Source organism: Silene latifolia, chromosome 5 (genome assembly GCF_048544455.1).
Source record: "Silene latifolia isolate original U9 population chromosome 5, ASM4854445v1, whole genome shotgun sequence".
Lineage (NCBI taxonomy): Eukaryota > Viridiplantae > Streptophyta > Magnoliopsida > Caryophyllales > Caryophyllaceae > Silene > Silene latifolia.
This window is the reverse complement of record NC_133530.1, coordinates 20738716-20765424: the sequence shown is the minus strand read 5'-3', so window position 1 is coordinate 20765424 and position 26709 is coordinate 20738716. Positions and strand designations below refer to the sequence as shown.

The following is a 26709-nucleotide window of genomic DNA, read 5'->3' as shown; positions in this document are numbered from 1 at the left end:
CCCTTAGGTTGTTGATACGGGACAAAACTCGTATAAGTACTCGTATGAAAATAAGTTATTTTTCTGCCACACATTCTTGTTTAAGACGGATATATCCATTTTAACAAGAAACAAGTCAAATAGATACCAAATTTTGCAACAAGTTGTCTAGGACATTTGTTTTAAATAAGAAACAGGTCAAAATAGATACGAGTATATTTTACACGACTACAAAATTGCAAAATAGTGTTAATCTTGCCCAAGAACATTAAGTTTACAGCCCATAAAAAAGGCTTTCCATCTAACTTGCAATATGTATTGTACAAAAGCTAAAGACCGGTCACTACATGAAGTGAAGAAAAACAATCCAATCCATCAATAAGCAGGAAAGTTAGGATCTACTTCCTGTGCCCAAGAAGTTATTCCCCCAACGATGTCCTTGGCGAAGGTGAAACCCATGTCATGCAGTGCCTGGACAGCTCTTTGAGAGTCATTACCTCGTCTACAAACAGTATAAAGTTGAGCATGTGAAACGCCTTTACGTGCTTCCTCTTCCTTTAGGGCAGCTGAAATCTCTGTTATTCGGGATTCCAAGCTTGAGAGTGGGATATTTAAAGAATTTGGTAGTGCAATTATGTCATAATGATGGGGTGGTCGAACATCGATTAAAACATGCGCCTCTCCATTTGTAACTTTCTCATTGTACTCCTTGCAGCTTATTCTTGAATCTTCAGGTATAAGCTCCAGCTTTGGCGGGGCCTGCACAAACCGAATATTGTTGATTCTAATCTGATAAATACGAGTAGTATTTATGCCTATCATTCACTTGCTTAGATGAACCAGGTTATTAATTTTCATCTGATGCTATTTATGCCTGTCTGAAGATTCTAGTTAATTGGACGAAGCCATATTTAGTGTAAAGTTTATCGTGTTTGTATCAACATGGAACACTGTAAGAAAGATGCATATGATTCCAATGCATATTAAAGGTCTTTCTCACTTTGACCCAGTAAATGAGGGAATATATCATTAAAAGGTTCTTGTAAAAGGCAAGCCATTTTATCGATCCAAAAAACATGGCTTTAGGAGTATTCAGTAGCGAAAATACTAGAAGAAGATGCAAATTCAAGATCGAAGTATAACTTGGTAAGTTGGTAGAGAAAAGCATCTTACAGTAGACAAGGAAGACTGAGTGAACTTCTCATAGTCGAATTCTTTGAACTCTTCAGGGGTAAATGAAGCTTCTTCTCCACAAACTTTGCATTGCGGCGACTGTTCCCTTAATTTGACCTTCAAAAGAAAATCTAATTTTAAATAAACCCAAAGATCATCTTAAGCAAATGGAGAAGAGAAGCTAATCTACTTGAGAGTTGAGAGTTGAGACTATTACTACTTCACTTAAATCATTTGCTGCAGACTGCACGTTAAGTGGGGGCAAGGTTTGATATTAACATGTTGTGAGTGATACAAAAAGGTTTTAACACGAAGTTTCGTATCACTAATGTTAATTAATAAAAGCACACTTAGGGGTCGTTTGGTTACCCACTAAACAATGCAGGAACTTAAATTCATGTGAATTGGAAAATAGGTATGTTGTTTGGTTACCCCAATTCACATGAATTGGAAGTTCCCATAAATTCTAATTCCTCCACAATGGAGGAAGTTGCTTACCTAGGCCCCCCTAGGTAAGTTAGAATGCCTACATGAATTGCACTTCCTCCATGGCAACCAAACATTTTTTTTTGCAATTCACATGAATTCCAAATTCACGTGTTTTATGACTTCCTAGACAATGCAAATTCATATATGCAACCAAACGACCCCTTAGATAATAGTCTGATTGCTTTGTGTACATTGACGAATCATCAAGGTCTTGTGTCTTGGCAAACAAACTCTATACGAATTTCGTAAATCAATTCCATAGAAATTCCAATATTTCAATTTGTGTGAATGCAAACAAATCATTTGCTTGTCTTGACTCTAAAAAAAATGTCGAACACCACAAAAAAAAATTGCGGATTCAGGAGCCAAAGTCAAAAGCACGAACCTAAAGTTTCTGTAGCATATAAACTTTACTAATGATGAAACAAGACTTGGAATAAAAGGCAATTTCCAGATCAAATATTGGAAAGAAATACTGAAGATGCACAAATTCTAGATAGCACATACTGTAAAAGAGAAAGTGAAAAGTTTTACCACACGAATCCTTCCGGACAAAGCATCAAATATAAGCATTCGACCAGAAAGTGGGTCACCAACAACGCTCGCTATCTTTATAGCCTCTAGGGCTTGCAAGGTCCCAATAACACCAGGAACTGAAAATAACAAAGGATCAAAATATCAGATAAAACTACCTATGTATAAGCACTGGCTTGAAAATAATGACCAAAATATATTGATGTGCACAGTAAGGACTCTTAACTAGATTATAGAATCCATATCTCATAATCATGTACATAGACAGTAATTAGATCACCAATACGCCAAAATCTGAAAAACATGTCTAGAAGCAAGATAATGCTTCAGCCGGGCAGGGTATTTTTATTCAGCAATTCCTTGGTGCTCTCATTTTTTTATTATTGTCAGCATTAGTAATTTAAGAATAAAAGCTACATACAATTCCATGGACTAGTGTCTAGACTCTTGAACTACTTGCAAAGCTCAACTAACATTAAGGTAAACATGATGTGCATGTTACTGCACAATTTCATCAACTAACCTACTCCCAGAACACCGCTGTCTGAACATCTTTGGCATGCTGTCATTGGTGGGGGTGTAGGAAATAGGCATCTATAGCACGGGCCACCTTTGTAATTGTATATAGTTAGCTGTGAAGACATTACACCGGGTAAGAAAGCCATTGCTCGCTGAAGTCTAGCAACCTCTGATAGCTTAAGTGAGTCACAAGTGAAATGAATCAATGATCATAATTAGAGGACCATACCTGTCCTTCAAATCCTAGTGCCGCACCTGATACAAGTGGCTACACGAGCAAAAAAATGCAAGAGTGAATCAGCAGGAGTAAGGGAATGCAAGGCAAAGAACACGCACACGTACCCGTACCCGTACCCGCACCCGCACCCGCACCCCCACACGAGTAGACAATAATACGTCACTAGAACTTGATAAGCTATACTACCAAAATATTACGGACCTAATAAGTATCTTATAAATTGACAAAATAAGTAGCGTGTGAAAGTTCTAATAATCTCAATTAATCCCGACAAATACATCCCAATTTCTCATAAATTCAATTTAATTTATGAATATAATGTAACTTTTGTCTCCACTCTCCAGCACAATATTCACCTTTACTTGTTTTACTTCAATTTTAGGCTTCTTGAGTAGGAGATGCAAGCAACATAATCTTCTAATGGGGAGCTATCATTTCATAGAATACCACATACTTTGCAAAAATCATAATTAAAAAAGCAGCACTACCTTTTTTAAGACAACACAACAATCGTTGATCATGTATCGACTTGGGACATTGTCGGTTGCATCAATTATCAAATCATATCTGGAAAAGAGTCCATTAAGGAATTTCCATCTATACACAAAACTGACGAAAAACAATGAACATAGACTAATTGTATAAAACTTGGCATGGTTGGATACTTGCTGAATATTTCCAAGGCATTTGATGTTCGTAATGCTTCCCTGTATTCAACTATCTCTATTGTGGAGTTGATTCTGAAATAAACATCAATGTTAGCCAAAAAAATGATTAGGGAACAAGCTGATGATAAAAAATCCACTAACAAGAAAGAATATTCTGCAAAAAATGACATCCAATTATATAACAAGACTGAAAAGAGATTTACGAACGAGCGACAAGCAGCAGCAGCAGATTCTACTTTGGATTTGCCAATATAAGCTTCAGTATGGATGACCTGAGATCAGACCAATTTACATGAATCCAAAACTTTTAACTTTGAAGTATAATAAAGGCCAGTTGTAAAAAACTATAAACCAAAGGAATGACAACTGGTCAAAAGAAACAGGATTAAACACCCAACCTGTCTATGCATATTATTTAGCTCCACCACATCATGATCGACAATACCTATTCGACCTGAAGGCAATCCAAAGAATATGTAAGTTACTATGGCAATTTGATCTTTCTTTAAAGGTAATTGCATGACATACGACAAACATCTTTAAGCACATAAAGTGCTGTGCAAGAGAAAATTTCCATTCAGTAGAGTTTCTGATGAATAATAGACTTACCGACTCCACATGCTGCAAGGTATAATAATGCAGGTGACCCCAAACCTCCAGCTCCCACGACCAAAATCGATGAATTCAACAGATTTGACTGCCCTACAGAAGTGCAGCTAGTGATTCAGAAGCAGAAATATAATCTTCTCACTTTTTGCAAAAAAAAAAAAAAAAAAAAAAATAAAGAATATGAGGAATGAAGCTGAGCAACACTAAAAAAAATTATCCCCTTATTTAAATAAATGAGAAAAACAGCACTTGGCAATGATCGCGGTTTGAGACTCGGGTCACAATACCATATTGCTACCAAATCGTAGATTTTGAAGCTTACATTGACCAGTATAAGGCAGTAGCGCCCCAATTTATCGCAATGACCAATATCATATTGCTACCAAATCGTGGATTTGAAGCTTACATTGACCAGTATAAGGCAGCAACGCCCCAATTTATCGCAATGACCAATATCTTTGTGAAATGGAGGGAGTATTTCACTGGCCGTGTCACTCTTGTTATCGAGAAAGAGTTACCTAAACTGAACTGAATGCGAGTATGCAACAGAATTAAACTGAGCTCGGATACACTATCCTTTTTTATAACCAGATTAAATTATGCCCCACAGACTTAACACCATTAAACCCCCTCAATAATAATCGAACATCGATGGGAAAGTGTGATTTTCTATCTTTGTACCGACACACATAGCTGGTGTAACTGAATATCCATCTCAAATCCATCGAAATACTAATCAAGCCTCAAACTACACTGAATACAGCTTTACTAAAACGAAAATAGCTCAGAAATTGACCAAAACTGAGTTACTCTAGCTTAAGACCGTATTTTGCCTATAACAGAATCCGTATATTGTCATTAAATGAACCAGATAGCATTCATTGGCGTTTTCGAGGCTAATTGTAAGCTTTAATCCAAACAAAATACCACAAATCATCAAAAAATACTCATCTTTTCTCAACTCAACCAATTAAGTAATTACCATACTTAAACGTCAAAAATCCAATTCTTAAACATCAAATCAACTAAACACAAAAAAAAATTCAAAAAAAAAATTAAACGGAATTAATTGGGGAAAACCTCGGACGCCGAAAGCAGGGAGCAAAAGATGCCGACTATAACGATAAATAGCATCGGAAGGCAGAGAATGATTGGTGTGATTAGATTGAACGGCGGAGATTGGAGGACAAGATTCATTGCTACAAGATGAACCTTGTTGTTGTAATTGAGATTGGAGAAGTGAAATTCGAGCTTCAATTTCTTGTTTTTGAGATTTCAAGGTTTCGATTTCATGGTGGATTTGATTAGGGTTTATGCCATTCGACGCCATTTTTGCCTGCAGTTTGAGAGAGAGGATTATTTGGGGGAAAAACCCTACGGTAGTCGAACTTTCAGGGTTTTAACTTAAGGGTCAACCGTTAGTTAGATACGGGGTATATAATTGAAGGCGGGTGGTTTACCGGTTATTATCGTATTTGCTAAATCCCGCACATCGTTTTACTGTTTCCCGCACATTTTACCCTATTATTCCATCAGTACCCTTCATTTTAAAAAATAAATAAAAAATAAGCAAAAACAAACCCAGACCATCTCATCTTCCCGACCAACCTCCGACGACCACCCTACGCCATCCCCTTCGACAGGGGCGAATCCAATGAGTAGCAAAGGGTAGCAACCGCTACCCCAATGAAAAAAAAAATATTGTTTGCGTATTTAAGCGGCTACCCCAAATATGACTGTAATAAATAAATAAAACACGCCGCTTGTTATATGCATGAAAGCTTGTGTGTTCCAGCGGTAAGAGATCTGTTAGATTATTAGTAGAGCAGGGTTCGAATCCTGGTATCTACATAATGCACACATTTTATCATAATTGTATGAAAAATAAAATGAAGATAATTGGTCAATTCATAACATGAATTTTAAGTAATTACATAGTACACCCTCCGTCTCAGTCAATAGTTTACACTTGCTTTATTTCCCTCTCACAAAATAAAGTAAGTGTAAACAATTCACGGGGACAGAGAGAGTAATGGTTAAGCCTTTTTTTGTATACTATCATAAGTTGTTAAATTATAAAATGAGAATATTAAGTTAGTCCGGAGCACTCATTCATTAAAGCGTTTGTATTTTGAATTTCTATACGGTATGTAACACATTTTTTTTCACAACTTTCCTTTTTCCATATAATAATCCATTTCATATATTCGCTACCCCAAACTTGAAATCCTGGCTTCGCCCCTGCCCGTCGACCACCCTCCTTGCAACGATTAGAACGCAGCCCTGCCGTGGTTCCGATCAATCGTTCTTCCCTCTTTTTATTTCGTGTGTCATGAATTTATTGGGCAACTCTTCACTTAGGGTTCTTCCTCCTTTCACAATCAATCAATCAGGTAATGATTTTACACATTAATGAATGATTCGGTTGTTTTCGATTGTTTTTACATTTGTGTTCGGGTTATTCAATTAATCTTACTAGGGTTAGCACATAATCTTCATTGAAATTCAATTAGGGTTTGTGTGGTTTATGAGGGTGGCTGTGGTGGTTGTGGGTGATGGGACGTCGTTGACGGGTGGCTATAGAGATGGGTTCGGTGATTAGGGCAACCGATTTAAGGGAAGGAAGGTGGTGCGGTGACTAGAGGTGGATGGCGGTGGCTGTAGGAAGGGCGCCGGTTCTAGGTAGGTTGGGGGTGGCGGTGGTCGGAGCTACGGAAAGGGGTGGTCGAGTGGTGGTGCGTTTAAGTTTTTTTTTTCTTCTCTCTTATTTTGTTTGGTGGAGGGTAAGAAATGGGAGGGGTAAAGTTGGAAGAAGTCCAAAATTTGTGTAGGATTAAGTAAATTCTTGTGTAAGAAATAGCATATCCCGTTATTATTGGCACAGGAAACGAGAAGACGCAACGAATGATATTACTAACATTTATCTGAAGAGAACACGTGTTCTGTTAGGGAATTTGTTCGTTAATAGCATTAGAATTTGGGAGTATGTAAGAAATTGATTTACAAGTTACGGTGTAGGTAATCTATTTTTTTCAACCATCTATTGAGTTCTAGGATGTTTATACGTGTCAATTTGATCAAACCGGCTCATTTAATTGAAAGAATTAAACAGACTATACAAATTTGTTTGAACAAAGAAAACAATCCTTAGTGTAAATAAATGAAATTAGCTTTATATGAATCGTAGTACTTGTAATAAACATCATTGCTCGCTTGGACTATGTCGTTAAGTGTAAAATCCATGCTACTACCTAAAATTTCTTAAGATTTACATGAAACAACTCCTCTGTTTTAATTAATTGTTTACAGTATTTTAATCAAATCTAAATAAATGATTACAACGGAAAAAGTATTAAACCGGAGCTTAACAATTAGGACAACTACTTCTCCTCTCCAACTTAAACAACCTAGCAAAAACCACAACCAAGGGAGCCGTATTAAATCTAAATAAATGATTACAACGGAAGAAGTATTAAACCGGAGCTTAACAATTAGGACAACAACTTCTCCTCTCCAACTTTAACAACCTAGCAAAAACCACAACCAAGGGAGCCGTATTAAATCTAAATAAATGATTACCACCAAAAAAGTATTAAACCGAAGCTTAACAATTAGGACAATTACTTGTCCTCTCCAACTTAAACAACCTAGCAAAAACCCCAACCAAGGGAGCCGTATTGTACGTACAAGCTTCGGTTTGAGCATAATTACTTCTTTTATCAATAAACCGGTCATTTTCATCCGGTCCACCCACAAGTGCCCCAATTAAAACATTCATATTTGGTTTACTATGTCCATACCAATTAGTATACCCTTCCATACATCTAATAAACTTTCTTCTCCTGCTATATGATGGCAATGAAGATCCTCTATGGTGAACTCTTTGTGGGAATCTCGCCCCGAACCCGACCAAATAGCTTAGGTGCATCGGGTTCGAGCCTAAGATATAGTCCACTTGTGACTTTGCACGTGAGATTATTTCTTTTGGGGTTATTTCTCCTTGTGGGCAATTAAGGGTAAGACCAGACGTTTTGAGGTGATCGGAATATATAGTAAGAAGAAATGCGGCGTTTGAGACGTGTTGCATGTTGTTCCACTCTCGAGTGTAGAATAAACCTCCTAGGGTGCGGTTCATGTTTTCAGCTGTGTTTTTGTTAAGACACCCACAAATGTAGTGTTCTGCTTTCAGTCTGTATTTGTCTAGTATATATTTGTGGTAGTTGTTCCTCTTTTCGTCCATCAATAGCTGCCAAATGTTGAGAAGAACATATTATTAGAATGGACCAAATCAACAAAAAAAACTTATATCACTGTTTAGGAAATCATAAGCTTTATATATCACTAGGAAAAGACGGCGACTCCAGATAATATATAAGAAATTCGTATACCATAATACTGATTTTAATAATAGATAATGGTATAGCGTTATCAGATTGATATTGACTTTAAGTATCATTCTCTCATATACAACATATAGACCCACACAGGAAAGAGTGAAATATATAGGATCCACATTTTACATGTGAAAGGGTGATACTGAAATTCAATATCACGTGGTGACGTTATATGATAAGGAGGATAATATATTACCATGGAAGCAAGGATTTGAAGACCAGCAAATTTGATATCCCAACTGAATTCATTGACACCCCAAGTAACTCCCTTAAATGAAATGGCATTCCCAATCACATACTCTAAGTACCTCTCTTTCTTTGAAGCTTTGTAAAGCCACAAACTTGCCCATAAAAGTTCATCTTCATACCCACTTTCTGAAGGGTAATAACCTTTCACCTCTTCTACACTTTCATCATATTTCCCTCTATACTTGTCAGCAAACTCAAACAACTGTACAAGCGATAAACATTACATAAATTCTCGTGTAAGCCTGTCTCATTTATAAATTGACAATTTTGTCTTGTAAGATTTGTTTACTCCCCACTAGACAAGAATTTAACATAACTTCACAAAAAGCATGTAAGATCAGAAATTACTCTTTCCCCGTCTCAATCATTTATTTATTTTTCATATTGATTTGTGAATGATATTTAATTTGATCAAAGTTAAATAAATGATTGAAACTAGAAATGATTGTAACAAAAAGATTAGATGCTTACTTGTTGAGCATGGTCCAAGAGGACGTTAGAGTAATGTATGTTGGTTGTCTTAAACACTAATGAAGCGGCCGCCATTGCCGCAGCTGTCTCCCCGGCTACATCCGAGCCCGGGTTATTCTCGTCGATCTTGTAAGCTCGCCGCAATGTTGTCATGTCTTCTGGTCGTTGCCAACAATCGTGATCAGTGTTGCCATCACCAACCTGAATTAAACGTTCACAAATATTATTATTGTTATCAATTCTAGCATTAGTACTATAAGACCTTGCTCGAATTCAGACCGCTAAACCAAATTTGTACCTAAAAATGACATTTCAAATAATTGGAGTACCTGAACCCATAAGACATTAGGATGAGTATGAGCTTTGATGAAGTAATCAGTTCCCCATTTTATCGCTTCAAGTGCATGACCGTATTCGCCCGCCTCAATCATCTCTTTCCCGTATTCAAGCACTCCCCATGATAACATTGTCACTGTAAATGCCATCGGAAATCCGAATTTTACATTGTCTCCTGCATCATAGTATCCTCCCACCAATTCGACCTACGTAAATTATCGTGATCAATGAGTAATAATATGAAAAATGTACGCAAGATTTTTCTGATTGTTTTCTTAGGCTTTTAATGGGAAAAATAGTTCAATATAAAAAAAAAAAAAAAAAAAAAAAAAAAAATCTTACGTTGTTTGTATTGCATGCATGCAAGTATGCAACATACACCTATTTTGTTTTGTTCAAAATGTGAAATAAAGTAAATATAGTTTATTATTCATTTTCTTACTAGGTTAAAATATTTTGATATTTTTAATTAAAATATTCATTTTCTGACTAGGTTATTATTTATGTAATGGTCCTAATAGTCTATACATGTAACTTTATATCCTGATCCCCAGTGGCAGAGCCAGAATTATATTTAGTGGGGACGATCGAGTAATGCAATAAGGTAAAATTGAAAAATTACAAAACTTTAACTAAATACTTCAAAGTTTTCAATTTTCAGCGGGGACAAATGCTCTTGCTATCCTCCCTAGCTCGCTACACCAATGTTGATTCCGCTATTAGATGTATACATATTATTATATTGAAAATCGAAAGACTCACCCCTTGTTCAAGGCCATCAAGAAGGCCAGAATGGTTTCTCCATGCAACTCTTTGGTTATGAGGCAAATGTCCCGAACGTTGCGCTTCGAAGTATAAGAGACTCTTTGAGAGTGCATCCTTATAATTTTTTGAGGTAAAATTAGAGAAGGAGAAGGGTAAAATTGCTAGAATAATGTATACGATTTTGAGAGTAATGCTACATTTTCTTACAAATCTCTCCATTTTCTTTTGGTATGTGATTATTTCTACGTTTTGATTGGTATATAAAGGGTTAAAAAGAGCTACTAGACCTCCAAAAAAAAGAGTTATTAAAGAACTTTTTAATTTTTAATTACATTTATATTTTTTGTGCAATTTGAGTAGGTATATAGGTCAAAGAAGGATGGAATTATTTCATGCTTTAATTCTTTATTAATACTCCACCCGTTCCACTAATTTATTTACCTTTATTTTTAACACAAAGATCATAGAAAGATCAGAGGACCATTTATAATTATTGTTAATGGATTATATATGAGTGAAAATAAATGCAATAAGATGATTACATTATTTATCAAAAATCTTTCCAATATAAAAAAATAAACAAATAATGGAAAACTTCTAAATAAAATAGGTAAACAAATAAACGAGACAGATAAGAACTTAAGAAGTATATTATTTTCTAGCTTGAATGATTGACATACCTTTAACTAATATATTAGTCCTTTTAATTCTTTTAATATATGGAGTATATATTACTCCTAGTAGATAAAAAATTATTCAAGTGTCAATATTTAAACGAGTGCAAAGTAGGAACTATATACAATATAACTCCATTAAAGTAGCCTACTACACCAATCCTAATAGTTAATCCATGTTTATTTAGGCGTTTTCAGCATGCAATTTATAAGAGGTTGTACATTTTTTATGCTAATTTGAACAAACAAGTTATTGAGTGAAGTAGAAGCTAAGGATCACAAATGATTGCAGTAGGTCTCCCTTGCGACGGGTATTATGTGAGTGGAAATGGGTAGAGGGGACAAGGTGGGCACCCACCCCATGTGCTTTGTCTCTCACCCTTATGGGTTTTTTGTGAGACGATATGGTATCTGTCGCAAGTTTGCGACGGATACCCTCCGTCATAAGGGAGAATTTGTGAAATGATTGGGTGACATCGTGACATGATGGGATATTTTCTTTAAACAATTCCAAAAAGAATTTGGCTTAACTTAGACTATGAACTCAAATTGCAACTAATAGATACTTCCACGTCTCGATCAATAGTTATCTATTATTTTTGCCATAAAAAACAAGGAAAATTAGACGGGTGATTTTGACCCACATAAAACATATAACCCAGCACATCAGAGATGTTTCACAAAATGGAGACAAGAACCTCTCCATTTCCTAAAAAGAAATGGAGAGTCCATTTCCTTTCGACGGACGAGATTGTATTCTGTCAACATCGAACGGTTCACGATTTATGCATAAAAATAAAGGATTAATAGAGTATATAAGAGATAATATTATTAAATGTGTTTGTGAGAGGAAATGGAGAGAATCCTAATTATACAAAATGTTACCAAAAATGAACTATTGCCTGATACATCATAAAATGAAAACAAATAACTTCTGATGGAACATAAGGAGTATATATATTCCTCACCAAATTCTAATACTTTTATGAGATGAACTAACTTGTGTTTTCTTCTATCCAATCTAATCGGTCCGTCTCATTATAGACGGACATTATCCGTCTATACCTATAGACGGATAATATCCCTCTCACAAATGAAAATGGATAGTGCAAGTGGGTGTATTCATTTCCCATCCACTTACACTACCCACAGTCATTTGTGAGAGGGATACTATTCGTCTATAGGAAGGTAGTGCACCTTTATTTTATTTTTCATTTACTGATAAGATTATAAAAGGAAGGTAATTTTATTATCGAAATAATTATGTTGTCATATTATATAGGTGTCTGATCGATAGAGTGCTTTAATACCACGTAGAATTTTAAGAGGGAGGGAGAAGTATTGCATAAAAAAGTTGTGTTATTAATCTTAACAATAGTGTACTATATATTGCATAATAAAGCCGTATTTTAAGTTTCAGCATATTTCGACTGTAATAGTGAAATTTACTTTTTAAAAAGTAAATGAATAAATTGGATTAAATTGGATATATTTTCCAATTAACACATTTGCATACCTTGAATTTTTGTTAGACAAGGGCAAACGGTCTCTAGATACAATAGAAACATTATTTGAATAATTTAATTAACACAAATCCTATTTATTAAAAGAACAACCACAGAGCTGATGTGTCAGTCTGTGGTTGAAAGTTCAATTTTTTTTTTATATTTTTTTAGCAAAGTCCCCACCATGTCCCCCACTTTCTGTGATCAATTTTTTTTTTTTGTCAATTTCTTAAAGTATGTTTTACTCCGTATATGCAACCATACTACTGAAATTAACAATTAGTGGTGGTTGTGATTTATGCACTAATTAAATAAAATAAAATAGCTACGGAAATTTAATAATCTAAGGAATATACTAATAACTTAATTATAATATAAAAATTAACTAAAACAACAACTGAAATAATACCATCTACAAATTTACCATATAAAAGACACAAATACTATAATCTGATTTCTTATTTAAATTTGACAAATGCGAAAACTAATTATTCAGCATATTGCTTATAATAAAATAAACTCAAACTTTAACTAAAACAAAAAAAATTACACTTTTAGAAACTTATAAATACAGATATATAAGAATTGGTGACAGATATTCTAAATATGAATTAACCGAAAAAAAAAAATATTCTAGATCTAAATATAAATTATACCAACCCTTGAATTCTTGAAACAGATCATACCAACCCTTAAAAAATAAAAGTAGCACAACTATAGTTTATTTCTGCATAAACTTGAATTTCCAGTATAAATATTTTTTGTAAAATAAAAAATAATGGAATAAGGAAGAGCAATGCTTAACTGCTTATGATCCCCATCAGTTAATGACTTTTATCAAATAAAGTTGGTAAAGGGTGAGCGTCAGAGGTGAGGTTGAGAGAGCGAGAGGCTGAGTTAATTGAAAAAATAAGTGTTTTTAGGGTTATTAATATGATGGGTCAAACATGGTTTGTAATAGATAAGGGTTATCATATTTTGGCCCAAACTCTGACTGTTTGTGAGCCCGTTGTTTAAGTTCGTATTTTATTTAATTAGCGTGTTATTTAATTTATTATTACTCCCCGTCTCGATTATTTGTTTACTTTTACTTTTAACGCAAAGATCAAAAAAAGAGAAGAGGAGACCATTTGTAATTATAGTTAATGAATGAAAAGTGGACAATAGCCTCACTGGATTATCATATTACACATAAAAATTATTTTCAGTATATAGAAAGGTAAACAAATAAATGAGACGCCATAAGATAGAATATTTAAACAAATGACTCAGACGTAGGGAATAGAATGTATGTTTATTAACTATGAGCATATAATTATCGTCTCAGATTAGACCTCTCAAACGGGTTGGGCAGGGCAGAATACGGGTCCGATCAGAATACGGACTGGGTCTAATACGGGTCGCGTTATACGGGTTTCGGGCCCGGGTCAGAATACGGTTTCGCTATAGTGATGCTTCTTAGGAACATCGTAATAGGTCATTGTTGTAAAAAAATCACTTATGATTGTACACTAGCTAATATAAACACTAGCTAATATAAACACAAGAAAGCTAAGCTATTCTACCGATGTGGGATAGCAAAAGAATAGTTGGACAATTCAACTTGGCTTTTACAACCATCATATCCAACAATCCCCCACAGATGGCGAAGAAAAGCAAAGAGAAGAAATTCCTGGGTAAAGGAAGGATTGGATACTTAGGTATCAATATCTTTCGATTTGAATTGACACTTTAGTGAAATGAGGAAACAACTTACTTACAGCGAGAGAATATCTTGCGATTTGAATTCCTAGCCGAGCTTCGGTCGATACCCCCACAACACATATCATACCTTCGTAATTAAGATCGTTCGCGAAAGTGCAACGCGCTCTTTTAGAGTTATGCGTTTACCTCGGTACTAATAGATGTGTTCAGAAGACTTCTCATAGTCTAATGATCGTTACACCTACGTAGGTGACTCAAGTGCTTCTCAATAGCACTTCTCACATGAGTCATTAAGGACCTAAGTCCAACCTGGTGTATGATTCATCAAGTGCATCTCAAAAGTACCACCATAAAGGCTATGAATCATACAACGCCATAGGAATAGAAGCTTTAGACCTAGTCAAGTCTCACTCTTGACCTAAGGACTTAAGCCCCATTCCCCTCGACGTATCAACGACTAGTCTCCTAGCCAGCCCTTTAGTAAAGGGATCAGCAAGATTGTTTTCGGACTTCACATAGTCCAAAGCAATCACTCCATTGTCTTAGAGTTGTCTAACTGCAGCGTGCCTTATTCGAATATGTCTCTTTTTCGAATTGTAGACACTATTCTTTGCAACACCAATAGTAGCCTGCGAGTCACAGTGCAGGGAGACCGGTGTTAGCCGTCCGCCCACACGGTATATCGCCTAAAAGGTTTTTCAACCATTCACCTCTTGTCCCGCCAACTCAAGAGTTATGAACTCGATTCCATGGTAGAGCGTGCAATACAAGTCTGTTTAGAAGACTTCCACGATATAGCACCTCCACCCATGGTGAAGACATAACCACTAGTAGAACAGATCTCATCGTTACTCGCAACCCGCCGCATCACAATATCCCTCTAACACAACAGAAATTTACTATAATGCAAACAATAGTCAACTGTTCCTTTTAGGTATTTTAGTAAACGACGAAGAGCATTCCAGTGTTCATTGCTAGGGTTATGTGTATAACGACTCGATCTACTAATCGCATAAGCAATATCCGGTCGAGTACGTTCATTAAAAACATCACACTACCTAGGATTTTAGCATACTCTTCTTGGGAAACACTCTTGTCCAAGTTTTTACACAATGCTACACTAGGATCATAGGGTGTTCTAGCAGGCACATCATCAAAGCAGTTAAACTTTCTCAACACTTTTTCAACATAATGAGATTGACTTAGACAGATTCCATTGGGGTTTCGGATGACCTTAACTCCTAGGATAACATCAGCTTCTCCTAAGTCCTTCATCTCAAAATGTGATGACAAAAATTCTTTGGTTCTAATTATCACCTCTAAATTATTACCAAGTATTAACATGTCATCAACATAAAGGCATATAAGCACACAATTAGATTCTATTACTTTTGAATAAACACATGAATCAGAATTGTTAACCACATATGTAACAACCCCGGATTTAGTGATACAAATAAACTAAATAAATATTGCGTTTTATATTAATAAAAGTCAATGGGGGCGGAAACACCATGACAATAAATCCGAGTGCTACCCAAAATAGATAAGGTAATAGTTAACTACGCATACAACTACTCTCGGGAATGAAAACTCGTCCAAAATAAAACAAGGTTCGATTACTAAACAACATAATTATTATTTATTCTCTCTCTCTCTCTCTCAAACCCATCCATGACCAAGAAGCACATCAACCTGAAAAAAAAAATATCAACAACCACCGTCAGTGGGGAGTAACTAGGAGTCCTCCCAGCCATGACTTAAGAAAAATCAGGCGACAATTATGAGCAAATAATAAGAGACAACATATAATCCATTCAAAATACGAAAACATGTGAACTTCATGGAAATTAAATATCAAGGTATATAATCACAAATGAGTGAGTGATAATGATACCACACAATTAATTAAAATGTGTAACCAACTTACAAATTTCATGTCACTTACATGATTATATGAAATACGGTAAAAGAAGGTGGTCATAATAAAAAAGAGAAATAACACCAATTTACCTGAATGACATATGAAATGAGTAATGATAATATACGAGTGGTAAACACATCCAAATCTTGGACCATAAATACATAGAATAACACGAGACAAGAACGAGCACCGTCTAGGGCCAATAACCTGAAACCCTAAACCTTGGTGTCAATAACCTGACACCAAAATAACCCTACGGCAGGACACATAACCGTGAACCCGTGTCTAAGACTGGCCAGACTCTCGAGGGACATAAAGTCTAGTTAAGGCGTAAATGTGCGGACCCTTAACCAGTCAAGGCGTAAAAGTGCGGACCCTTGACCCCCAAACGACATATCCATAGACTCATAAGAGTATCCAAAAAGGACGGTCAACCCATAGCAGGCCAATAACCTGAAACCATGCTAGGGTACTAGGTAGGCCAATAACCTGAAACCTACCCAGTTTGGTATTGCTCTTCTCAAGTAGACCAATAACCTGAAATCTACTCGATATCTTATACTCTAGCTAAACCATATATAAAATGGAACAAGGTCCAAAAGATAACAAATGTGCACCATGAATAACCTCATGTTAACATGCCAAAATGCTCATAACTGAGGGATAAATAATATTAAATGAAATTCAATAATGGTAATCAAAGCTAGAGTATAATTTCAACTTTTCCAATATAAAACAAGAGACACTCATGTCAATATATAATTTCCGAAAGGCAATATCACAAAAAGCGTATACATGCCATTTAGCATAGTAGAAGTAACAATCAATTCTTAACAAATACACTATTTTAATCTCACATTATAAACATAGTTATGGAGAATATATTTACAAGACATGATACCATCAAATATGTTATTAGTTATTTCCTTAACAAACATTTATTAAATTCGTTAATTAAACATCTAATAATTCTAAACAATTAAACAAAAGTTATATTCTACTCATGAAAAATTACTAGATATTTTAGTGAGTTATAAATTCAATAAAAACAGTACCTAATAAATTATTTAATAATGTTTCACATATTTAACATAAAATTAGCATTTAATAGGCGATTTCATGCATAAATAAAGAAATAAATAAGAAAATTGTGTCACGACCATTAATAATTTATTTTACATTAGTATAGGACAGAATATGCATAAAAATAAATTATAAATATTTTATTTATATTTATTTATTATTCTAACACAATTAAACCTTATTTATGGACTAATTAGTTATAAAATTAAAAAGTAATTATACAAATTACAAAATGGACATGAAAAACTTTAATACACTAAAATAAGTCATATTATGATAAAACATTCAATTTTAATATTTATTTATATATTTTACATATTTACTTGAGATTAATTGCATAAAACATGAATATATATTAAATAAGAGCAATAATAATTGTAAAAATAAAATAGTCAATTTAAATACTATATAAATTATAATAGGCCAGAATAAAATTAAGGAAGTAAATTTTTCGAAATTATTTTATGTTTTATATATTTATTAGACGATTATCACATAAAACCGTGATTAAATATCAAATAACAACAAATAAATATATGATAATTATAGAACTAAAATAATCACATGCAAACTCATAAATAATGATAATAAATCAGAATATAATCAAAAATATAATTTTTATAATCATCCATATATTTTACATATTGTTTAGATTGTTAAATCACATAAAAAAATACAAATAAATCATAGAAAACATTTAAATAAGTATATATTCATCACAAAATAATGAAAACTACTATTTATTATATAAATCATGAATCTCATATATTTCCATGATTTTAAACATCATATATATTATCAATCTTATTATAACCTCATGAAAGCACTTGAAATTCAAAAATCATAGAAAGGAGAAAACCTAGTTACCTTGATAGAGATTATTATTAGTAAATAGGTAGGATATTGTAATAAGATCAACCCAAATGATCTCCCTCAACCAAGGTATCTTGCTCACCTCCTTGAACAAACGTAAGAATTAAAACAAATAATTAAATACTACTCTAAATAAACTAGTATAAGAATGACAATTAAATAACTACCTACACTTACAAATGAGCAAGATGAAAGAGATGTAAGAATGAAAGAAACAAAGGTTGGAAATGGATGTTGAAAGCTACGGCCAAGTGAAGGATTTAGAGAGGAAATTTTGTAGAATGATTATGTCTAACTTGTAGGTAATAGGAAGCTAATAAAGAGTGAGTGATAGAAATGATTAAGGTTAGTCTTTAGGCTATTACTCTAGGTAAAAGAGTAAGTGGTAGAAATGATTAAGGCTAGTCTTTAGGCTATTACTTAAGTAAAGTAGTCACATGCCTATGAGGGTAGGCCTTGGGCTTCAAGGAAAAAAAGATCAAGTTGCCAACTTGCCATGTGCCTAGGTGATGGGGTAAATGATAACTCAAGGTGAAAAGAGGAATAACGAGTGTGGGTCTTGTTCGCGGATTTCTGCGACAGCCTTTCGTATTTCGGGTATAATTTTCTCTACAGAACTCCGATTGAGGTGTTTTCAGTGGCGTTGGAAAGCTAAGAGAAAGACCTACAACTTTCATGTTATGAACAAGAGCTAAATCTATCTTTGAAATATCGTAAAATTAGCATCAACGACGAAGTAGTTATTCGTCGGCGTAAGGAGTGTAAGTTTAGGATGGGTGTTTGGATATCATTGTCGAAAAATAATAGATTTTAAAGGATAAAATTTTATTGTGAATCATTCTTATTATTTAAAAATATGAGTTTTATTATTTAGGATGACGTGTAAATTGCGGGGTGTTACAACCCTACCCCCTTAAGAAAAGTTTCGTCCTCAAAACTTGAAATAGAAGGGTTACCCAAATCGAATAGTTGTGGATATCTCTCCCGCATAGATGCTTCAGTTTCCCATGTAGCCTCTTCAAACTTTTGGCTGCGCCACAAAACCTTTACCAGTGGTACAACCTTATTCCTTAGGGTCTTATCTTTCCTATCTAGGATACGTACTGGTTGCTCCTCATAAGTGAGGTTTGGTTCCACCTCGACCACATCCGATCAAGCACGGGAGGGGTCACTACGATACCTCCTTAATTGAGACACATGAAAGACATTATGAACCTTAGATAAATTTGGGAGTAACGCTAACTTATAAGCCACCTCTCCAATCCGCTCAAGTACCTCATAAGGCCCAACAAACTTTGGGCTCAACTTGCCCTTAATACCAAATCTCTTCACGCCTTTCATAGGTGACACTTTTAAGAATACCTTGTCTCCAACTTGGTACTCAATCGGCTTTCGACGCAAGTCGGCATACGACTTTTGTCGGTCCTGAGCCGCTTTCATCTTTTCCCGAATTAGCTTAACTTGCTCAATGGATTCTTGAATCATTTCGGGTCCGAGAACCGCAGCTTCACTTATATCATCACAACACAACGAGCTTCGACATTTTCTCCCATATAAAGCCTCAAATGGCGCCATCTTAATGCTAGAGTGAAAACTGTTGTTGTAAGAGAACTCAACCAAGGGGAGACTTTTCTCCCAACCGGCTTGAAACTCTAATGCACAAGCTCGAAGCATATCCTCTAACGTTTGAATAGTACGCTCCGTCTGTCCATCTGTAGCGGCATGAAATGCCGTACTCAACTTTAGCTTACTACCCAACGCCTCTTGAAGTTTCCTCCAAAAATACGAACAAAATCGTGGGTCACGATCGGAAACTATATCTTTCGGAACACCATGTAATCTAATAACTTCTCTTTGGTATGCCATCGCCATCTCATCCAAACCCCACGTTTCTTTCATCGGAATGAAATGAGCTACTTTAGTCAACCGATCAACCACAACCCAAATGGCATCCTTTCCTGTCGGCGTCCTTGGCAAGCACATTACAAAGTCCATGGAAATTGAATCCCATTTCTACACCGGTATTTCCAACGGCTGCAAAAGACCACCGGGTCTTTGATGCTCAAATTTCACCATTTGACAAGTGAGGCATTTGGCCACAAAATCGGCTATCTCTCTTTTCATATTAGGCCACCAAAAGAATTTCTTCAAATCCTTATACATCTTATCCCCACCTGGGTGAATAGAGTATGGTGTACTATGAGCCTCTTGCATAATCTTTCTTTTGAGCACATCACAGTTAGGAACACACCATCTCCCATGAAATCTTAAACTCCCATCTGCCCAAATCTTGAATTCCTTAGCTTCTCCAGCCTTGGCACGCAAACCTTCGAGTATTGCATCCTCTCGTTGCTTTAATCGAATCTCATGATATAAATCAGGTTCAGCTGTCATGGCACTCAAGTTGGCACTCCCTTGACGGACCACTTCCAAATTCAGCTTTTGGAATTCACGGCAAAGTTCATCAGGCAACACTAAAGCCACATTTAGCGTGTGTTTTTCCTTTCCATTTTGCATTAGCACACAACCTAGACCATTCTTTGTCGCGTCACTATAGACATCAAATCCGACGCCTTCCTCGGGTAATGTTAGAATTGGTGCTGATGTCAATCTCCTCTTCAGCTCTTGAAACGCCTCTTCGCAGGCACTAGACCACGCAAATTTTGATTCCTTCTTTAGTAAAGAAGTCATTGGTTTTGCCACCTTAGAAAAATCTTTAATGAACCTGCGGTAGTAGCCTGCCAAACCCAAGAAACCTCTAATCTCACTCACATTCATAGGGCTTTCCCAATCCACTACTGCTTGAACTTTAGCTGGATCGACACTTACGCCCTCGCCAGAAATGACATGTCCTAGAAATGCAATTTTCTTAAGCCAAAATTCGCATTTCGAAAACTTCGCAAGCCATCTTTGCTTCCTGAGAGTCTCCAACACCAAACGAAGATGTTACGTATGTTCATCTTTATTCTTTGAATAAATTAGGATATCATCTATGAACACAACTACACATTTGTCCAAAAACTCGTGGAAGGTTCTGTTCATCTGATCCATGAATACGGCTGGGGCATTAGTTAAACCGAATGGCATCACCGCGAATTCATAATGGCCATACCTTGATCGAAACGCGGTTTTAGGGATATCCTCCTTCTTTACCGGAATCTGATGGTATCCCGACCTTAAATCAATCTTCGAGAACGTACTTGCTCCCTTCAGTTGATCAAATAGATCCTCGATTCTTGGGAGAGGGTAACGGTTCTTGATCGTCACCTTGTTTAGCTCTCTGTAATCAATGCACAATCGCATACTCCCATCCTTCTTTCTTACAAACAAAACCGGAGCCCCCCAAGGCGATACACTTGGGCGAATAAATCCTTTCTCAATCAAGTCATCTAGCTGCTTCTTTAATTCTTGCATCTCGGCGGGAGCCATGCGATAAGGAGCCTTTGAAATCGGTCCGGCACCAGGGAGAAGATCAATATTAAACTCAATATCTCGTTCTGGTGGGACACCTGGAAGATCCTCTGGAAACACGTCGGTGTATTCTCGAACAATTGGAATATCATCAATCTTAACCTCCATAGTGACATCCCGAATACTACATAAGTATAATTTGTACCCTTTTCTCCTCAAGTTCTCCATTTTTAATGCGGACACCCATTTAATCCCGGGTTTAGTCGAGATGCTCTTATATGAAACCCTCGTTCCTAAAGGACTTTTGAGAATGATCTTTTGGTCACGACATACAAACTTTGCATCAAACCTTGCTAACGAATCCATACCGAGGATAATATCGAATCCAGAGAGTTTAAAACTTATAAGGTCAGCTGGAAAGTTGGTTCCACCAATAGATATGGGAACATCACGAAAGACTGTTGAACATGGTATAATTTCTCCCGTGGGGAGAGATATAGTAGTGGTAATAGGAGCACTAGGAATGAGTTGAGTCTTACTAACGAACGATGTTGAAATAAATGATAAAGAAGCACCAGTATCAAAAATTACGAATGCAGGAGTAGAATTAGCAAGAAATGTACCAGTAAGAACATCTGGGTGAGCCTCAGCTTCCACACGGTTCATAAGAAATACACGGCCCTGGGCAGGAGCCTGCCGAGACCTATTATTCATGTTACCCACCCCTGAAGCTTGATTTGTCCTTTGAGGGCAGCGATTTGCTGTGTGACCTAAACCTTGACAGTTGAAGCATCTTATATCCTTCCCGGAACAACTTTTTCCAGGGTGATAAGCTCCACCACAATTGTAACATCGACGGTCACCTTGAGGAGCAGGGTTAGAACGAGCCTCGCCTGAAGTGTTACCATGCTTTACCCTTTTTGCTGGCCCCTGAGAAGAAGATGATGGAGCAGGGGTTTTCTTAGCCAAACGACGTTCATGAGCTTCTTGGTCTAAGACCGCATCATAAACACTAAGGGCACGATCATAAGCTTATTGAAAGGTCCGTGAAGGGACTGCTGCAACTGCCGTACGAACCTTAGGAGCCAACCTTAACTCATACCGACGAATTTTCTCTCTCTCAGTCGGTATTATCATAGAAGCAAAACGGGCCAATTCTATAAATTTGGTAGTATATTGCTCCACCGTCATATCCCCTTGCTCCAAATCCAAAAATTCCTGTTGTTTCTTCCAACGAAGGGACTCTGGATAGAAACGAGCTTTCACACTTTCCTTGAATTGGTCCCATCCAAACCCGGGCTGAGCCTTCAGTGATTCTTTCATGAGATCCCACCAACGATCCGCTTCTTCACGGAAATAATAGCTAGCTATATCAACATTTTCCTCCTCAGGCATGTGAGTCACGACAAACAACTTCTCCATTTCACGTATCCAACCCTCTAAGATGACTGGGTCGGTGACTCCCATGAATACTGGAGGTTGGTGGCGGTTTAAACGCTCAAAAATGGATCTCTCCCATTCGTTTGGTTGGGCATTGTTCTCCTTCTCCAGTAACTTCAATAAAGCTGTTTCGATCAAACGAGTTCTCTCATTTTCGCCATTACCATTGTTGTTTCCATGTCGGGTGTTCATCTACAACAAAGAAATCAGATAAACCACGTGGTAGAAACCTAACTACCACTAGCAAACAACTACTCAGTCACAAGTAACGCATAATCAAAAACAATACTCATATGCAAGTAAGAGACCTATATATAAACATAAATAGAGTCCTTACTTGTTTCTACCCCACTCTCTTTTAGTCATAATTAATCTTTGTTTAAGTCTTATTTCAATCCGAGAGTGTTGGGAGCGTTCTGGCTCTGATACCAACTGTAACAACCCCGGATTTAATGATACAAATAAACTAGATAAATATTGCGTTTTATATTAATAAAAGTCAATGGTGGCGGAAACACCGTGACAATAAATCCGAGTGCTACCAAAAATAGATAAGGTAATAGTTAACTACGCATACAACTACTTTCGGGAATGAAAACTCGTCCAAAATAAAACAACAAGGTTCGATTACTAAACAACATAATTATTATTTATTCTCTCTCTCTCTCTCAAACCCATCCATGACCAAGAAGCACATCAACCTGAAAAAAAAATTATCAACAACCACCGTCAGTGGGGAGTAACTGGAGTCCTCCCAGCCATGACTTAAGAAAAATCAGGCGACAATTATGAGCAAATAATAAGAGACAACATATAATCCATTCAAAATATGAAAACATGTGAACTTCATGGAAATTAAATATCAAGGTATATAATCACAAATGAGTGAGTGATAATGATACCACACGATTAATTAAAATGTGTAACCAACTTACAAATTTCATGTCACTTACATGATTATATGAAATACGGTAAAAGAAGGTGGTCATAATAAAAAAGAGAAATAACACCAATTTACCTGAATGACATATGAAATGAGTAATGATAATATACGAGTGGTAAACACATCCAAATCTTGGACCATAAATACATAGAATAACACGAGACAAGAACGAGCACCGTCTAGGGCTAATAACCTGAAACCCTAAACCTTGGTGTCAATAACCTGACACCAAAATAACCCTACGGCAGGACACATAACCGTGAACCCGTGTCTAAGACTGGCCAGACTCTCGAGGGACATAAAGTCTAGTTAAGGCGTAAATGTGCGGACCCTTAACCAGTCAAGGCGTAAAAGTGCGGACCCTTGACCCCCAAACGACATATCCATAGACTCATAAGAGTATCCAAAAAGGACGGTCAACCCATAGCATGCCAATAACCTGAAACCATGCCAGGGTACTAGGTAGGCCAATAACCTGAAACCTACCCAGTTTGGTATTGCTCTTCTCAAGTAGACCAATAACCTGAAATCTACTCGATATCTTATACTCTAGCTAAACCATATATAAAATGGAACAAGGTCCAAAAGATAACAAATGTGCACCATGAATAACCTCATGTTAACATGCCAAAATGCTCATAACTGAGGGATAAATAATATTAAATGAAATTCAATAATGGTAATCAAAGCTAGAGTATAATTTCAACTTTTCCAATATAAAACAAGAGACACTCATGTCAATATATAATTTCCGAAAGGCAATATCACAAAAAGCGTATACATGCCATTTACCATAGTAGAAGTAACAATCAATTCTTAACAAATACACTATTTTAATCTCACATTATAAACATAGTTATGGAGAATATATTTACAAGACATGATACCATCAAATATGTTATTAGTTATTTCCTTAACAAACATTTATTAAATTCGTTAATTAAACATCTAATAATTCTAAACAATTAAACAAAAGTTATATTCTACTCATGAAAAATTACTAGATATTTTAGTGAGTTATAAATTCAATAAAAACAGTACCTAATAAATTATTTAATAATGTTTCACATATTTAACATAAAATTAGCATTTAATAGGCGATTTCATGCATAAATAAAGAAATAAATAAGAAAATTGTGTCACGACCATTAATAATTTATTTTACATTAGTATAGGACAGAATATGCATAAAAATAAATTATAAATATTTTATTTATATTTATTTATTATTCTAACACAATTAAACCTTATTTATGGACTAATTAGTTATAAAATTAAAAAGTAATTATACAAATTACAAAATGGACATGAAAAACTTTAATACACTAAAATAAGTCATATTATGATAAAACATTCAATTTTAACATTTATTTATATATTTTACATATTTACTTGAGATTAATTGCATAAAACATGAATATATATTAAATAAGAGCAATAATAATTGTAAAAATAAAATAGTCAATTTAAATACTATATAAATTATAATAGGCCAGAATAAAATTAAGGAAGTAAATTTTTCGAAATTATTTTATGTTTTATATATTTATTAGACGATTATCACATAAAACCGTGATTAAATATCAAATAACAACAAATAAATATATGATAATTATAGAACTAAAATAATCACATGCAAACTCATAAATAATGATAATAAATCAGAATATAATCAAAAATATAATTTTTATAATCATCCATATATTTTACATATTGTTTAGATTGTTAAATCACATAAAAAATACAAATAAATCATAGAAAACATTTAAATAAGTATATATTCATCACAAAATAATGAAAACTACTATTTATTATATAAATCATGAATCTCATATATTTCCATGATTTTAAACATCATATATATTATCAATCTTATTATAACCTCATGAAAGCACTTGAAATTCAAAAATCATAGAAAGGAGAAAACCTAGTTACCTTGATAGAGATTATTATTAGTAAATAGGTAGGATATTGTAATAAGATCAACCCAAATGATCTCCCTCAACCAAGGTATCTTGCTCACCTCCTTGAACAAACGTAAGAATTAAAACAAATAATTAAATACTACTCTAAATAAACTAGTATAAGAATGACAATTAAATAACTACCTACACTTACAAATGAGCAAGATGAAAGAGATGTAAGAATGAAAGAAACAAAGGTTGGAAATGGATGTTGAAAGCTACGGCCAAGTGAAGGATTTAGAGAGGAAATTTTGTAGAATGATTATGTCTAACTTGTAGGTAATAGGAAGCTAATAAAGAGTGAGTGATAGAAATGATTAAGGTTAGTCTTTAGGCTATTACTCTAGGTAAAAGAGTAAGTGGTAGAAATGATTAAGGCTAGTCTTTAGGCTATTACTTTAAGTAAAGTAGTCACATGCCTATGAGGGTAGGCCTTGGGCTTCAAGGAAAAAAAGATCAAGTTGCCAACTTGCCATGTGCCTAGGTGATGGGGTAAATGATAACTCAAGGTGAAAAGAGGAATAACGAGTGTGGGTCTTGTTCGCGGATTTCTGCGACAGCCTTTTGTATTTCGGGTATAATTTTCTCTACAGAACTCCGATTGAGGTGTTTTCAGTGGCGTTGGAAAGCTAAGAGAAAGACCTACAACTTTCATGTTATGAACAAGAGCTAAATCTGTCTTTAAAATATCGTAAAATTAGCATCAACGACGAAGTAGTTATTCGTCGGCGTACGGAGTGTAAGTTTAGGATGAGTATTTGGAT

General features: G+C 35.3%; 3 protein-coding genes and 1 long non-coding RNA gene across 4 annotated transcripts; all 4 read right to left on the bottom strand.

The window, feature by feature from the left end:
* Positions 1-131: 131 nt before the first annotated feature.
* Positions 132-5619, bottom strand: LOC141657022 (adenylyltransferase and sulfurtransferase MOCS3). The gene is made up of 11 exons (XM_074464130.1): positions 5290-5619; positions 4210-4302; positions 3999-4054; positions 3808-3872; positions 3598-3672; positions 3421-3499; positions 2924-2962; positions 2699-2807; positions 2176-2294; positions 1153-1269; positions 132-738 (listed from the first exon to the last, which is right to left on the bottom strand). The coding sequence occupies exons 1-11, from the start codon at positions 5537-5539 to the stop codon at positions 355-357; spliced, it is 1386 nt and encodes a 461-aa protein (XP_074320231.1). The 5' UTR covers positions 5540-5619; the 3' UTR covers positions 132-354.
* Positions 5620-7813: 2194 nt separating this feature from the next.
* Positions 7814-10643, bottom strand: LOC141655017 (endoglucanase 11-like). The gene is made up of 5 exons (XM_074462121.1): positions 10422-10643; positions 9653-9865; positions 9324-9524; positions 8800-9054; positions 7814-8455 (listed from the first exon to the last, which is right to left on the bottom strand). The coding sequence occupies exons 1-5, from the start codon at positions 10641-10643 to the stop codon at positions 7814-7816; spliced, it is 1533 nt and encodes a 510-aa protein (XP_074318222.1).
* Positions 10644-19339: 8696 nt separating this feature from the next.
* On the bottom strand, positions 19340-23230 carry LOC141655016 (uncharacterized). Its single transcript, XM_074462120.1, has 4 exons — positions 22701-23230; positions 21493-22610; positions 20349-21039; positions 19340-20156 (listed from the first exon to the last, which is right to left on the bottom strand). The coding sequence occupies exons 1-4, from the start codon at positions 23228-23230 to the stop codon at positions 19340-19342; spliced, it is 3156 nt and encodes a 1051-aa protein (XP_074318221.1).
* A 390-nt stretch (positions 23231-23620) lies between these two features.
* Positions 23621-26449, bottom strand: LOC141655981 (uncharacterized). The gene is made up of 3 exons (XR_012548274.1): positions 26100-26449; positions 25917-26007; positions 23621-23739 (listed from the first exon to the last, which is right to left on the bottom strand). It is a non-coding gene; the product is annotated as an uncharacterized LOC141655981 (long non-coding RNA).
* Between the last annotated feature and the right edge of the window lie 260 nt (positions 26450-26709).